The sequence below is a fragment of the Chinchilla lanigera genome, unplaced genomic scaffold, assembly GCF_000276665.1.
Source record: "Chinchilla lanigera isolate Chin_1 unplaced genomic scaffold, ChiLan1.0 scaffold00030, whole genome shotgun sequence".
Taxonomy (NCBI): domain Eukaryota; kingdom Metazoa; phylum Chordata; class Mammalia; order Rodentia; family Chinchillidae; genus Chinchilla; species Chinchilla lanigera.
Window position 1 is genome coordinate 12069232 of NW_004955431.1, and position 15998 is coordinate 12085229.

General features: G+C 35.8%; 1 protein-coding gene across 1 annotated transcript; it reads right to left on the reverse strand.

Annotated features, from left to right (window-relative positions):
* Window positions 1-2233: 2233 nt before the first annotated feature.
* On the reverse strand, window positions 2234-15339 carry Rfc3 (replication factor C (activator 1) 3, 38kDa). The gene is made up of 9 exons (XM_005387702.2): window positions 15136-15339; window positions 13908-14045; window positions 10960-11027; window positions 9499-9596; window positions 6669-6850; window positions 5850-5986; window positions 5667-5765; window positions 3265-3334; window positions 2234-2526 (listed from the first exon to the last, which is right to left on the reverse strand). The coding sequence occupies exons 1-9, from the start codon at window positions 15220-15222 to the stop codon at window positions 2335-2337; spliced, it is 1071 nt and encodes a 356-aa protein (XP_005387759.1). The 5' UTR covers window positions 15223-15339; the 3' UTR covers window positions 2234-2334.
* Between the last annotated feature and the right edge of the window lie 659 nt (window positions 15340-15998).

Below are 15998 nucleotides of genomic sequence, written 5' to 3' on the forward strand. Positions count from 1 at the left end.
CCAGATTTCCATGGGAATTGTAAATAGGAAAGAAACCAGACACACACAGCTAACGGAATTTAGTTCATCAAGTTAAAAAACAAAAAAGAAATATATTTTACTTGGGAAAGAAAATAGCTTTCAAAGTTGGTATTTTTTATTTTCTAAGGGATGTGTTTCATGATTTAGGGTGCTGTATGTACTTTGGAAGTAACATTTAAGTATTATTACTCAATTCAAGTAAACCCAAACAAATGAGTTTTCCTTGTGATATATATTGGACAACTTTAAACCTGAGGAAAAAAATTGTTATGTACACTGAATTATAAAAATAGTAAGTCAGAGATTTTGTAAAGTTGTCCAGAGAGGTAGACTTGCAGGACTTTACCAAGTAGAGATGCAACTAGAGTCCAGAAGGGGGCACAGAAAAACATTGGAAGAAAACAGCCAAACTTTTCCCAATTTGATCAAATCCAGAAACTCACAAATCCAGAAGTGCAATAAACTCAAGGTAGTTTAATAGGAAAAACACAGAGAAAAATCGCACTGAGATATATAACAATCAAACCCAAAACTAATCAAAGAAACTGGAAATCTTAAAAGTAACTATAGAAAGTAAAATTTAAGAAAATATAGTGGAAAATGAGTAGAATGATGATAGATCTCTTCAGAAATAATGCAATTCAGAAGTCAAAACAAAGTGTATATAGAAAAAACAAAAAGGTGAAACAAAAATACTTGTCAAACCAAAATTCTAAATCCATTAAAAGTGTTTTTTAAAAAAGAACACAAATAGAAATATATTAGACCAAAACAATTCTCCAAAATTCAAATTCATCACCTGCTGTATGAGAATTGCCAAAGGTATTTTTTCAGGCTAAAGGAATATAATAGCCAACTGAAATGTGAATCTAAAAAATGCAGTGAAAGACAATCAGTGAAGATGTATTTCTACTAGTAAAAACAATAAGATATGAGGTGATTTTCATGCACAGCGAAGTCCAAATATGAAAAACATCGTCAAAAAAATGGTACTCTACAGCAGTAAAAATTGACCAAGGTCAGACAACATGCTGAAAAATGTTTACTCTTCAAAGTTGTTCAGCTTTGGGTAAAAATAGGACGACTATGGTCTGCTATTCCTGGTGATGCAAACACGCAGCTGTCACTTGTGTTAATCCATTGCTTTTCACTACTATAACAAAATTATCTGTGCCTTGGTAACTTTAGTGAATGAACTCATGGTTCTGAAAGTACAAGATCAAGGAGTCTTGACCTCCGTGCTGGTAGAATCCTGAGGCAGCACATGGTATCACATGATAAGGGACAGGGACCAACTGTGTTGTCTTGGAAATCTTCTGGTCTTTCTCCTTACAGTCACCAGTAATTCATACAGGGGGCTCCACTCTGATGACCCTACCTAATCCTAATTACCTCCCTAAAGCCCCACCTCTAAACATCACTGTGAATTGTTTCCCCCCTCTTAAAATACTTCACAATGGAGATTAAATTTCAATACATGAACCCTTGGAGTACACACTAAAACCAAACCTAAACCATAGCCCTCAGTCAGTAAAAACTGTAGCTTTACACATTAAAGGCTGCTTATGGTCACAGAAATAGATCTGACTTAGTACAAGCAACAAGGGAAACATGTAACTTCTTTGGATGAAATCTACAGACTTCATTGATTCAAAAAGGAAAACCTATACATACTTTCCCTAGTCTAAAGGTATAGGCCTGGTTCAAGATATCAGAAATTAAACAGAGAAATCCTGGACATTTAAGAACAATATGAGACCAAGGATAAGCTCCCACATACATCTACCTGATCAACTGCAAAACTACAAAATGAAAACCAAGACATCAAGAAATGGTCAAACATGAATATTCTTCAGGTGTCCAAGCATTTCTTGGTGACTGATACTCATCTGAATCACTCAAATATACTCATGCTGTGATGTTTCAGAATTCTTAAATTCTCTGCAAAAAATGTACCTCTGTAGGGATAGAAAATAATCTTTATGTGTAAATTTCCTTCAGTGGATGAGAGATTGGACAGAAGAAAATGGATCATACAATGTATGTTTGAAGAACAAATGTTTAAAATACATCAGTCATTTTCCTGGACTTTTTAGTTTCTAATTGTGTCCTTTCAATATACTTAAATACTTTAAGAACAATTATTTAACACAAAAGGTAATAATCAGTAGTTCACAGAAGAAACATTACGTAAAAAAAAAACACACATAAGACATGACTAAGTAGTTAGTTTATTTTATGCAAGGCTCTCCCAATATAAACTGTATGGAGATGCTGATTCTGAAAAATATTTTGAAGAATCACTTATTGAAATCAGAACATCATGCCTTCCAATCCATCCTCCATGAACTTCTTATAAAGCGCCATAAATTTGGCTACAAATGCTTCCAAGTGATAAATGGCTTTGGTACCCAGCTGTAGGCGATGTTCATAATAAGCTGCCATCTGGGTTACTTCCCCTTTCAGTTGTCCATCACAATTATGTAAAAGTTCTGAGAGCAGGCCCTGCAGAACAATAACCAGCAACTTAAAAGGTAACCATTTTAAAAATTAGCCACACATGCTTTATTACTCTCAGTACCCCCCAAAATATAACTTAAGTATGTTTTTTATATATACAGTATTAGAGAACTCTCTTGTATATTAACGAATACCCTTAATTCAAAACCAAAAATCTTCTCACTTGTAAAATATAAAAATGTGGTGGTGACCTACCATATTCCAAACTGCAAATACAGAAGGTCCCTGGCTTATGATAGTCTAACTTAAAAATTTCTGGCCTTTATGATGGTAAGAAGCCAATATACATTCAAAGAATTCATATTTTGAATTTTGATCTTTTCTAAGGTTAGTGATACACAGTACTCTCTTAAGACGCTGGGGGCAAACTGTAGTTTTCATCATTCACACAATCACTACGGTAAATAACCAATATTCTACACCAGAGGTGGTGAACCTCTGGCGCACATGCTGCACACGGCTGTTTGTTATAATTAAAGGCTCTAAAAGGTTCGACATCACTGTTATAGTCAATGTACTGTGTGGTTAACCTATGATGCTCCAGTAAGTCAGGTACATAAATTGGATTTTTTTTTTTCAAGACATGGTCTTTGTTATCCAGGCTGTGGAATTACTGAGGCAGAGAGAAAGAAGTGACAGTGTATCTTCTAAAAGCCCTGTGATCACAAGCAAAAATCTGAATTTTACAGTTAACAAACAATTCAAGTTCTGGAACTGGGTTACCTTCATTATTATCTCAGGAGGAATACAGTGAGTTAAAAGCTCATACAGCCTTCCACGAACTTCAAGGAGTCTATATAAAACAAAATAATTGTTATTTTGTGATGAAAACAAGGAAAAATTTCAACAAACAAACTAACCCCGAGCCCTTAACCCCTTACCCTAGGCCCTCTCAACATTTTTCAGAAGGAAAAATAAAACCTGATACTAATAAAGCATAAATAGTCAAAACAAATGAAACAATATAAAATATTTTAACATATGATATAGCTTATTTCCAAAAGGCAATTCAGATACAACTGTGATATAACTATGCATGTACATTATACATGGTATCGTCTCATGTTAGTCTGAGTTCATTTCTAATATAATTTTGTTTCTAAAACTTAATGTATATTAAACTGACTATATTGGTTTCATTATTTCTTGATGGGTTGCAAGTGATTAAGACTATCTACTCTTCTAAGAAACTTCGTTATTCTAGAACTGTCTCAGCCTCGTAGTAACTTACTGTCCCTGAACAAATTAATCTTCCTATTTTCTAGAAAAGAGATAGTAACACTTTTCTCATAAGACGTTTATGAGTTAAATGAGGTAACAGTGAAATCATTCACTAAGGATTAGCTAGTATTCAAATGAGAAAATTATAACCATATTAGATCAAATGAAAATTAAGAGAACAAATACTGAGGCAAAATTAAGGGATCAAAACTCAACAGTCATTTGGCACTAAATAGGCCAATGACCAAAATGACATCAATCTGCCAGTATTTCTGGCCAGCCAAAAGGCTTTCTGAAATTAGCAAAATTTCTTCTTATGTAACACAATGCAATCAATCATCACAATTACTAGTTTAAACAGAATTAGCAACACCACTTCTTATGCAAGTTCACTTATGAGGTGCTAACACTTAGTAGGAGAACTGGAGGAAATGGTGGCAACAACTAGAAAAATTAGCCAAAGTAATAATCAGGTAAAATTTAAAAAATATCTCCTGATAGTTTCCAAATATTTACATACACATACCAAACTCCTTTAAAGGTAAGAAAGCTTAGTATCAATATTTCTTCTTTAAAATCAAAACAAAAACAGAAAGTCACCTGCAGTGTAAATGAAAGAACTAAAAGCTCCTAAAATGTGCTTTATTGGAATTTTAACTCTTAAACACTGAAATTTCCTCACTGGTAACAACAATTAACAAAACAGAATATATACTTTATCCTAAAAACATGGTCTCTTATGTGGCTACTTATAAAGTTTGGCACTTTTGAAAACTGAGTTTTTCAACTAAATAACCTGAAATATAAAAATTTGTAGTACACCCTAAGGAAGTACTAAGTGCCCATTATCTATCACTATTGTGACAATTTATACGGCAGTCAAAGATATATATTACAATCCCTTTAAAGACTCTCTTATTAAAACTGTAATTTATCAGATGTATCAACCATAGAGAAAAGCAATATAGTCCTCTACCCATTATTTTCATTTAAACCAAAGAAAAGCTAAATTCTAGTGGATGTACTACTGAGTCTCATCTGTACCCTTAAATGCTCAAGAAGATCCAAAGATGGTCTCTCTGTTCTGACTGGCAATAAGGATAAGGCTGTGTTCTAGGGACCCTGAGAAACCACCTCCACATTTTCCAAAATTAATAGGCCTCAGACTTCATTTCTTATTTGGAGAAGTCCAACTGCCTTTCTCAATCAAAACTGTCATAAATTAAGTAACTAGTGTGTTTTCAGTATGGGCCCCCACTGAGTAACAAGAGTCAGAGAAGTAAACAGAAACAATGCTGTAGCAAATAGGCAAATAAACACTTCCTAAGAAGTATTTGATATATACCAATGATATATACCAAATTACCAATAGAATCTGCCATCAAGCATAAGTAGAGTTCTCTAGTTCTCAATCCATTATCACTCAATGCATTTTGCTCTTCCTAGCAAACACACAAGTGTACCTGACAGCGTAATAAAAATAATACCTTCATTATACAAACGAAAAAGCTGAAATTCCTGCTCAAGGACAGTTCACTAACCTGGTCTTTCTCGCACATTATGCATCAATTACAAACTTGTAATTCTTTTTAATATGAGAAAGCTAGGCACACTGTCATGTGTAATGTTTTAAATCACCTAAGATTCTGAAAGGAAAATGAAAAATTACAAGACTTCTTTTATCTAAAAACTCAATTTTTACATGGTAACAGCTTTAAAAAAGACACCATACACCAACTGTTCTGATCATTAAATTTCTGGAATTAAATCTACCTTTTCTTTTAAAGTTCCACATTTGTATTCAAGATTTAATTACACTCTCAATACCATGATATTAACACAAAGCAGCCATTATTCATACTATCTTAGTGACTGAACCTTAAACATCATCTTATACTGGTTACCTCTGTGGCGTCTGCTGACTGACAATAGCGTTTGCTGTCTCCCTCAGATACACCTCCCAATCTGCCTCAGGGATTTCTTGATCTGCAGTAAAAGGATACCTACGGGACAGGAGAACACAGTGAGTCCACACTAGTGTGCTTATGTACCGGAACGATACTGCAGGAACTGCGCCTTCCACTCACTGCTGCACTCTGCAGGCTTCACACATAAGGAGAGCTTTCCTGAGATTCCTGCAGGACTTTTCTGCAATTCTCTGAGCCAGCTGTGAAGGAAGATTCAGACCTTCCTTTTTGCACACAGTAGATAACACATGACAAATCTACAAATTAACAAAAAATAAGCAATCTGTCAAAAAGCCTATTGAAGACAATTTGTTGACATCCCTATAGAGCTTTTTAACTGTATTCCTTACATTTTTATAAGTAAAACTTATAAAGATATTTTACCATTCTGTATCTAGGGCAATGTCACACATTACTATTTTGTACAAAATCTCCCAAAATCTATTAACAGCAGGAAAGTTGCTCATTGTGAAACTTAGTATTTTTTTTACTGACAGTCATTAATGATAATGAAAAACAATTATGTACCACTGTTGTTTCAGACTAACTTTGATTCCTTACCTATGGACTACATATTCTCCCATCATCTCCTTTCCAAATCTACCTCCTTGTGTTTTTCACTACGATCAAATAATTCAGCTTGTGGAGTAAGACATTAAATAATTACCCCAAATCTATTTTCATGGAATCATATTTGTTTAAGGTAAAAGATGGTTTAAAGAGAACACATTTTATATCTAAGTACACTAAGATATACTAAATATACTAAAATATACATTGGTTTGTACATCTAAAATGGTTTTTACCCAGGTCTATCCATAACTGCTCCAGAATTACTGAGATGCATCACTGTTTTCACAAAAACAAACCTGTCACGGACGTGCACAGATCAGAGGATTTGAGCTGATGTTTTTTTCTGGAAAGTCTTACTTAACTTACATCTTCAATGCTGGGAGCAGGCACACGAATTGCCAGGCACCTACTACGAATAGGAGCTATCACTTTAGATGTAGAATTGCAGCACAAGATCAATCTGCAAGTGGACATATACTTTTCCATGGTTCTGCGCAAAGCATGCTGAGCATCTTTTGTGAGTTTGTCAACTTCTGTCAGTAACACCACTGAGTCAAAGAGAAACAAAACAAACTTTATCTCATTCAACCTTTAACTTGCCTTCTTTGCTTTCTTCTCACTATTCAGAGGAAGAGCCCATAGCACTCTTTTTCGGCGAGGGCAAGTAACAGTTATTGATACAGAAAGAATAACTTATTTTTTAAATTCTTGAACATTTTATAATTAAACAAAAGAAACAAAATCAGCAAAATGATGTTTAAAAAGTACTCCTCTGCAGAATTCACTGCATTTATTATTTATATGCACTAAAATTTACCAAAACAACAAAGTACTACACTGCATCTTATATTCAAAGGACTATACTTTAGAAAGGCTGCTGGAAGGGGTGTAGCCAACAAAGGCATAGAGACATCTGGGCACACACACATTAAGATTCCTTCTGGCCACAATCCAGGACGGGTATAAAAGTGATTCGAGGAATAGTATGTACGCAGAAACTGAATCTAACTTTTGTATTTTTCATTATATCAACAAATTATTTCTATGCCAGCGGCAGTATTTGAATCCTTCCATAAAAAGAAGCAGAACAAAAGATTCCAAGAACAAAGGTGTGTAAAAATTTATGACAAAACTAAAGGTAAGTTCTGCCTAAGAACTCCAAATACAAAAAAGTATTGGGAGAAGGAGCAATTGCAATTGCAAAAAACTCACATGGTCTCCTTCCGGAGAATGATAGAAATCCACCATATCTTTGACAACTGTTAGGTCAAGAAAACCCCCAAACTGCTCATAGGTAAACAGGGGAAATCATCATGGGGCAGTGTGAAAACAGCAGTTGTAATCAGGAAGCAGATTCTATATGCTCCCATCATAGAACAGAGCAAAGGAACCCTGATGCAGTGAGGTACGCAAAGTAGCAACATCCTGAAACAAAGCTCCCTACTGAATCAATTCTCTGCAATGAGAAACCCCAGAAACAAAATCCAAACTGAGCAGAAAAGGAAAAAGACAGATGAAAGAATGCAGAGGGAAAGACAAAAGAGCTCAGGACACAAGGCCATACACTTTATTTGCTTTGTGAAAATGAAACAAGGGCCAACTCTTAGGAGTCTTGAACAAAGGAAAAATGTCTCTAAGAGTACTGAAAATTCATTCACTTAGAAAAAAGAAGATTAATAGAAAAGGATATAACTGAGTTTAGAGTATAAGAAAAAGGAGACGAGCAAAACATCACTATGGGTCATAAGAGCTAAATATTTTCTAAAATGCTAAATATTACTTTTTTTATGTAACAGTAAACAATACAAGAATATGTTTAGTGTTTCTAGTGACGTTAGTGTAACTGAGCCTTGGAATATTGTATTTTTAATGACCCTAATACATTTTATTAAAGGTCTGTAATTATAATTAGAAGCAATTAATTTTGATTAAAATTTAAATTTTTAATACTTCTTATAATAACAGATTAAGAATACAAACGCACTACTTTCTAAATATTTACAAGTTTACCATTATCTTTGTTTCGAGTAGTGATGCTTGCAACTGTGACTAAGCTGTAATCGGTACACAGAGGCAGCACTTTCTTTTCAAGAGTATGTAATGATCCCGTGAGAAATGCAGAACAGTTTTAGTATTAGAAAATCCAGTAATATAACCCAGGAAATCAATACAAGAAAAAAATCAAAGAACCATATCCATGAATGTGAAAGAAGCATTAAACAAAATTAAGCATGCAGTCATATTAGAAGTAATAAAAACTTTGTTACTGTGATCAAATTTACCATACGCAACTCCCTATCTGGGAAAATCCTAAGGCTTCCTTCCAGAATTGTGACATGGATCTGCTGTCTCTTCTACCATCAAACAGCATATTGGCAGTTCTGGCCAACGTAACTGGACAAACCAAAGTATTTTAGAGCCATACACACTGTAAAGGTAGAGAGAAAACCTATATTCACCTATGATATGTCTGAAAAATCCAAAAGAAATTATGAAAAGATTATTATAGACAATGAGAAAACTTAATATTACAGAAAGATACAAAATTAAGTTATAAACACCAAGTTGCCATATAAATGTTCAAAAACACAAAAAGTTTATTTGTAGCAATAAAAAAATAAATTCACTAATGTAAATTTATTTTTAAAATATTGAGATGGAGGAAAGACAAGCTAAGAATAAGCACAGCCAGCTCACAAAACTGAGTCATTGCCAAAGAAATTATTACATGCAAAACAGTATTTTTACCTCTCAAACTTACAAATATTAACGATAATTATGTGCAGTGTGCATAAGTGTTAGAGGTGAGCTCTCCCAAACACTGCTGCTGGGAACACAAGCCCGCATCCTCTTTCACACCAAGCTGTCTTCACTAGCGACCTCACTTTAATTTTCTTCCTGTTCACTGAAACTGCTGATAATGAACATGAAACTTGGGGCATGAGAGCAATTATTTTAAAATTGTGTAATTTCTTGTTATAAAGTGTTTTCATTACTTATCTTGCCTTAAAACATCAAATGAGTACTAAACACAGTAATCTTTCCCATAAAATTGAATCTCCTTAGACTTTTCTCATAAGCACAGATATCATAACACCTTGTTCATTTTAAAAACTCAAAAAAAAAAAAAAAGGTAAAAGGTAAGTGAGCACGAGTGCTCGGCAATCTCATCACAAGTCATCTTTTCACCACATACCTTTAAAATCTCTTTGAGAGTTTGTTTCCAGTTGCTGTGACTGTGCCACTGTTTTCAACATCTCCTGAATTACTACTCGGTCACTATTTCCAGCATCACTACGCAAACAAGAGTAATAATGCATATATGCAAATGTACACAAAGCAATTATGTCCTCTTGTTATTGTAAGAAAAATGCTGAATGTTTAACTGGTTAAAATACTGACCAAAACTAGAAATAATCATAAACTTTTAAAAGCGAAATGTTTTAGTCATTAAAAACATTAACAATATTGCAGTTGGATTATCACAGAAAACACTAAACATGTTCTTACATTAAGTTTACTGTTACTTAAAAAGAACAAGAATTAAATAACTATTTAGTAAATACTTTGACACTTCTGCACCCACTATAGAAATACCTAATTACAGCTAATTTCTCAAGTATCTGTAATTATCGAAATATAAAAATAGTTCAAAACAGAAATGTAATTTCTATTCCTCATCTCTATCCCAATTTATATAAAGGCCTGAGAGCAAATGAGTCTAAAGAAGCCTGTACCTGGTGCTAGCAGGGAGTTGAATGAGAGACTCATATAGAGCTTCTCACGCAGTGCCTAGTACTGATTGCCACATACGCATTAGTTTAAACTCTATTCCTTTGCCAGGCATGGTGTACATACACGCCTGCAATCTCACCACTCTGGGAGGCTGAGGCAAGAGGACTGCAAATTCAAGCCCAGCCAAGAAATGTAGCACTTAGAGAGTCCCTGACCCTAAAAAAGGGAAGTGGGGATAGAGCCCAGTGTAAAATTCATGGGTTCCAATCTCCTGTACTGCAAAAAATCTCCTCTATTCTGCCTGCTCCATTCAGTCTTCTCTATCATCTTAAAATGAACATTTACTTTTGCCTTATGCCACTGAGCATAATGTTGCCTTTAGCTAAAAAAAGTCCTTCATTCGCCTCCAAGAACATATCAGGACCTACAGAACATTAAAGCTTTACTCAACTTTTCAGCTGCTGCATGAGTTTACAGTGGGTCTACATGATACTACTACATGAAAAGCACAGAGACATGAACGACAGACTATTATAATTTTGACCAAAAAAGCAAACTACTGGGGTAACCAAGAAAGATCTGCAACGCAGTTTTCTGGGACATTTACTCTAGACACTACACACATTTTAGTCTACACCTTCCTTGTCAGTATTCAACAAGTCCATATCCTTTAACAAAACTTACCAATAACAGAAGATTTCTGAGCTCTGTAGAGCAAGAAAAATGGATTTCTAAAGTTATATGACAGAATATGTGTAAAAGCATTAGGCTCTATATTCTGAGGAGGGCAACAACATTAATCTACTTTATTCTTTGTGCTTCTATATGCAGGATTTTATTTCACACACAGATTCTAATCTTAAAAAGTAAGTCTAAGTGTTTATTTCCATCCATTTTTTCTTTAAGAAACTTAGCAGTTTACCTGGGATTAACTTCAAGGTGGTAATTACTTGCAATAGTGCTGATTTCAATTTTTTTTTTAGATGGAGTCTGTGGACCAAAAATAATAAGAAGTCAATATTTATTTATCAGCTATTCCCCTCTATATATTTTCACTTGTTCTAACTTAGTCATATAAACAACTGAAGCATGCTTAAAAAAAAAACTGGAGATATCATTAATGCAACTCCATTAACGCGATCCTCCCCTTTCTTTTTTCCAACACTGAGGATTGAAAAAAGACCCTCGAACTGAACTACATCTCCAAACCTATTTATTCATTTATGGTACTGGGAATTAAACCCATGGCCTTGGTACTAAGTTACAACCCCAGATCTCTCCTTCTTAATTTTTTTTTTTTTTTTTTTGAGAGACAGGGTCTCATTAAGTTCCTAAATTGCTCAGACTGTTTTTTTTTTTTTTTTTTTTGAGAGACAGGGTCTCATTAAGTTCCTAAATTGCTCAGACTGTGCTTGCCTCAGCCTCCCAGAATACAGGGATTACTAATTTTCTTTTTAATTTTTTATTCTGAGATAGGGCTTTACTGTACTAAGTTGCCCAGGCTGGCCTCAAAACTCATTTATCCTACTGTCTCTGCCTCTTAAGTAGCTGGGAGTATATGCATGCACCACCGTGTCTAACATCTGATTCTTAACATGATTATAATATATAAACTGAGTCATATCATGCATTCTGTTCTTATTTTTTTTCCTTCTGTTTATCTCCAAAATTCCCCAAATCATTCTCAATTATCACCAAATCACCATTATAAACAATGTGCATATGTGCTTTCATGGTCTTTTTCATGTTAACACAAAAATAAATATTTTAAAAATAAATAAATAAATAAATAAATATTTATTGTCAGTGTTTCTTATAAAAAAGTAACAAAAAAGAAAAGCACATACATACACCTGTGTTTTGCCTTTCCTACTTAACAATCTATCATGGCAATCCCTCTCAGACAACTAGTATACCATCATAGCTCTGTATCAACCTGTATGATGGATGTTCCAATCTAGTCGTTCTAACAGGTATTTTTTCTGCTGTCTGCTTGTGAATATGTATAAACTAATCTGTTTTCAAAAAAGTTCCAACAAGTCACTTTCCAATAGCAACCTCTTCTACTGGTAGTAGTTTTAATTACGACTCTCAATTTTTGCTAGTTTGACTATATAAGAGACTCACACTGCTCGACTATCCTAAAGATGTTTACAGATGTTCACTGGCATTTCTCTCCTATGAATACTTGCTATTTCATTCTACCATGTTGTTTTGCTGTTGTTAATTTGTAGAAATCACTAATGTGTTTCTTTCAAATAATTTCACATTCCTTTAACTATTGAGTTTAGGTTTATCCTGTCATATAAGCTTTTAAAATTCACATATATCCAAGTATCTCTTTAATTTCTTCTCATTTGTGTATTTTCTATTAAAAGGTTTTCTTGAATCACAGGCAATTCATACAGTCTAAGAAATTTTACTCTAAGATATTTTGTGTTTCATTTTAACACTTAAATCTTTAATTCACCTAGAATTTATCTTTATACATTGTATGTCACACAGACTCAAGTTTGTTTTCCTCCCAAGAGACGACTAGTTATGCTGGTACATTTTGTTCGCTCTTCCGTTTCTTCTGATTGGAAATAGATGCTCGGGTCATAGTTTTAGGCTCTTCCTTGGTTCACTAGCCAAATTCTCTATTATACCAATATACTGTTTTAGGGCTAAAATACGACTTCATATCCTGTAACACAAGCCCCAATCCATTGATATTTCTCACAATTACTTGAGGCAGAGTCAGAAATGTATTCTGCCATATAGTCTTTCGGGTCATTTCATATAATTAAAAAAGAATTTAATTGTAACTGAAATTTTATTGACATTTACACTACAATTTGGGGAAACCAGACATTTCTAAATAGCAATCCTAGGAGAACGCCTTACATCTTGACATTTGATCTGCTTTGTGTTTTGTCTTTCTGTAAGATACTACAGTTTTCTGCCTATAAACCCTGCATTTTTCTTCTTAAATTTAGCCCTATGTATATTACAAGAATCTCTACAAGGAAATATACAACTGACTTGTTAACTCAATGTGTCTACACACAAGCTAATCAAGATTAGCCTAAAACCCACTTACCCTCCCAAAGATTCTACCAATAGCAGTACAATCCATATTCAGCATTTATTTTTCCCCCAAAACATCATGTGTAAAAGACATTTTATCAGGGGCTTTGAAAGATGTAAGAACAATACACTTTCTACATAATTTTAAAACAAATTTTTATCAAAATAAAAGCAGTACAAACAAATATAATATAGCCAAAACAAAGTAAGTATTATAAAAAGTAAAAACTACAGGTTGTAGAAGAAATACTAATTCTCACAGAGTCAGAGAGGCACTTTAGAAAGGAGACATTTCAGCGGGATTTGAAACATCATCTGTGAGGAAAGGGCAGGTGTAAGACCAGAAGCTCAGCCAGGGTAAGATCAAGCCTCTCAGTGTCCCAGTCTCAAGCTTTCTCTCCCAGTTATTTGCTCCATCTTTGGAGTCACTTGACTCTGTGTTTCAATTTTTCAAAAGCATTTTTACTTTTTAAAAAAATTTCCACTACTGCTCTCAGAACAGTGAACTTCAGAAATCTGACTTCCAGCTCCAACTGAAATACTCATTTCCCTAAGGTAACTTGAAACAACTTTCGCATTCTACGTATTCCCCAAAAGCTGCTATTGCTCAAATTTCCTAACATAAAGGACTTTGGTTATAGTAGTCAGATCTACGTATCTGTAGCTCTCACTACAGTACACTAGGATTATCTGTGAAACTGCTAGTCGAGTCAGCAACTGGAGGAAGTGAGAGTGCACACAGGACCAGGATTGACAATGTCTGCCATATATAAAGAAAGGAGCTTAAAGTAAAATGCTTACTGTGATGGTCTGATGTTCGATTCTCAATTTTTCAACTCCCACACCATAAAGTTCCCGTAGAATACACATAATTCTTGTCTTCTTTCCCGCACCTGATGGCCCATAGACTAACAGGTGAGGAAAGTCACCACACTGCACCTGAAAAAAGAATAAAATAGTTTTCCATAGTCCAACTAAACTAACTGCTCTGGGTAGAACTAAGTTACTTTTAAGCACCCGGCATTTTGTAAACCAACCCTGGAGGACCTATTTCTTTTAAATTAGTATACATGCAATATCAATGAACTAAAAAATGAAAAAATTCAATTTTTACATGAACTCTTCTAAAGACCTTCATATATACAAATAGTCCTTTATAACATTTTTCAGCTTTTAAAAGCACTTAATAATAGCATCTATAATTCTGAAGAAGGTTAGTATCCGAAGACCAGAATGCTGAGCAAAAACCATTTTCATCAGCATAATATAAGTACTACTCTTCGGTCTGTAAGACCTTATTTTCCTTAAGATCATTTTTTCCTCTCCACTCCCTATAGGATTCAGTTGGATGTTTGCAAAACAACGTCATTTTTATCAAAGCACACCCTAAAAATAGGCATCGCGCTGAAGGGGGAAAAATTATACATATGGGACTAAACTCAAGGACGGCAAAATACAACATAATGGAGAGTTAGAAGTGACTTTGGGTGTTAGCAGATGCGACATGTTCCTAGCAAATGAAGGTAATGACAAGAACTTTTAAGCCTGTTAAAAAGTCGGAGGATGTCACCTTCCATTCACAGCCCTCCAGTGGCTTCCCGCCTGCCCTGCAGGGACTGACTGGATCCTCAACACCTGCCTGTCTTCCCTTTGCACGCCCTCCCCTTCGCACTACGTGCTGCTCCGGCTCCTCCGCACCGCTTCCCCGACGTTAGCCGGGTGCCTGGAACGAGCTGCGCGCTCCCGCCACAGGAACTTCAGCCGCCCCCCGCCCGCTCCCTTGGCTTCGCTCTTGGCCCAGGACCCGTCACTGCGACTCGCTCACTTTCTCACTTCAAGTCCCGGCCCACAAGACAGAGCGAAGCGTCCCTCGTTCAGAAGTACAAGCGCGCTCCCCGCCCTCGGGCCCGCCTTCCCGGTGTTACTTTCTCCGTCCCATTCACCCGCGCGGCTCCTCCGGGCGGGAACCCCGAGCCAGGGCGCCCCTCGCCGCGCTCTTCTTTTCCGGTCGCAACCGCGGCCCACTCACCAGGTTGCGGAGCTGCGCTGCCTGCTCCTTGTGATAGTCCAGTCGTCCTAAGGAGCAGGGCCGGTATTTATCCACCCAGAGACTCATGGCAGCTCGCGTTCCGGGCGGCCCGACGCTTGCAAGTTCCGCGCGCGCACCCGCAGCGGGAACGCTGAGACAAGTTTTCCCGCTAACTCGGGGTCTCGTGACGTCACTACCGGTCGCGGCTGCGTAAACCAAGTAATGACGACAAAACTACGGACGCTCCTCGCAGACAAAATTCATCGCCGCGCCGGCGCTATGTACTTATAATGTTCATTGTGGTTTGGGTTTTTTTAAGCGTATTTTCTTTGTTCTCATTTTGTGTATCATTTTAGAACCTGTTCCTCGGAATTAAGACTACATCTCTGATACTCTGGGCCTCAAATCTGGTTACCTCAGAGAAGGCACTTTCCTCGACTCATTTTGCTCATTGATGCAGTATAATTGAATAATTTTTTTTTCCACAAAAATTTACTAAAGAGGTACAATGCGACCTGTCGAGCTCTGTTGTTCCCACTAGAATATATCCAGCTGGAGGTTTCTCTCACTTGGCACACACCTAGGAGTTTTATTGAGTAAACTGCTTAAGAAATAGGATATGATCCTGTTTTTCTTACCTCCATTCCTCAAGGTGCTTAGTGGGTTGCAAACAGAATCAAAAACTCATTTAAAAAGCGCTATAGAAATATGAGCTGTAGGGGAGAAGACACGCACATAATATGCTGTTTTAAGTACAGAATGTTTAAAACCTATTTTAATTAAAATGAGAAGACTTTTGAAACCCTCAGGAAAATATTAGGAATCTCAAAGCCACATAAAACTAGTTTTGTGCCCTCAGAACT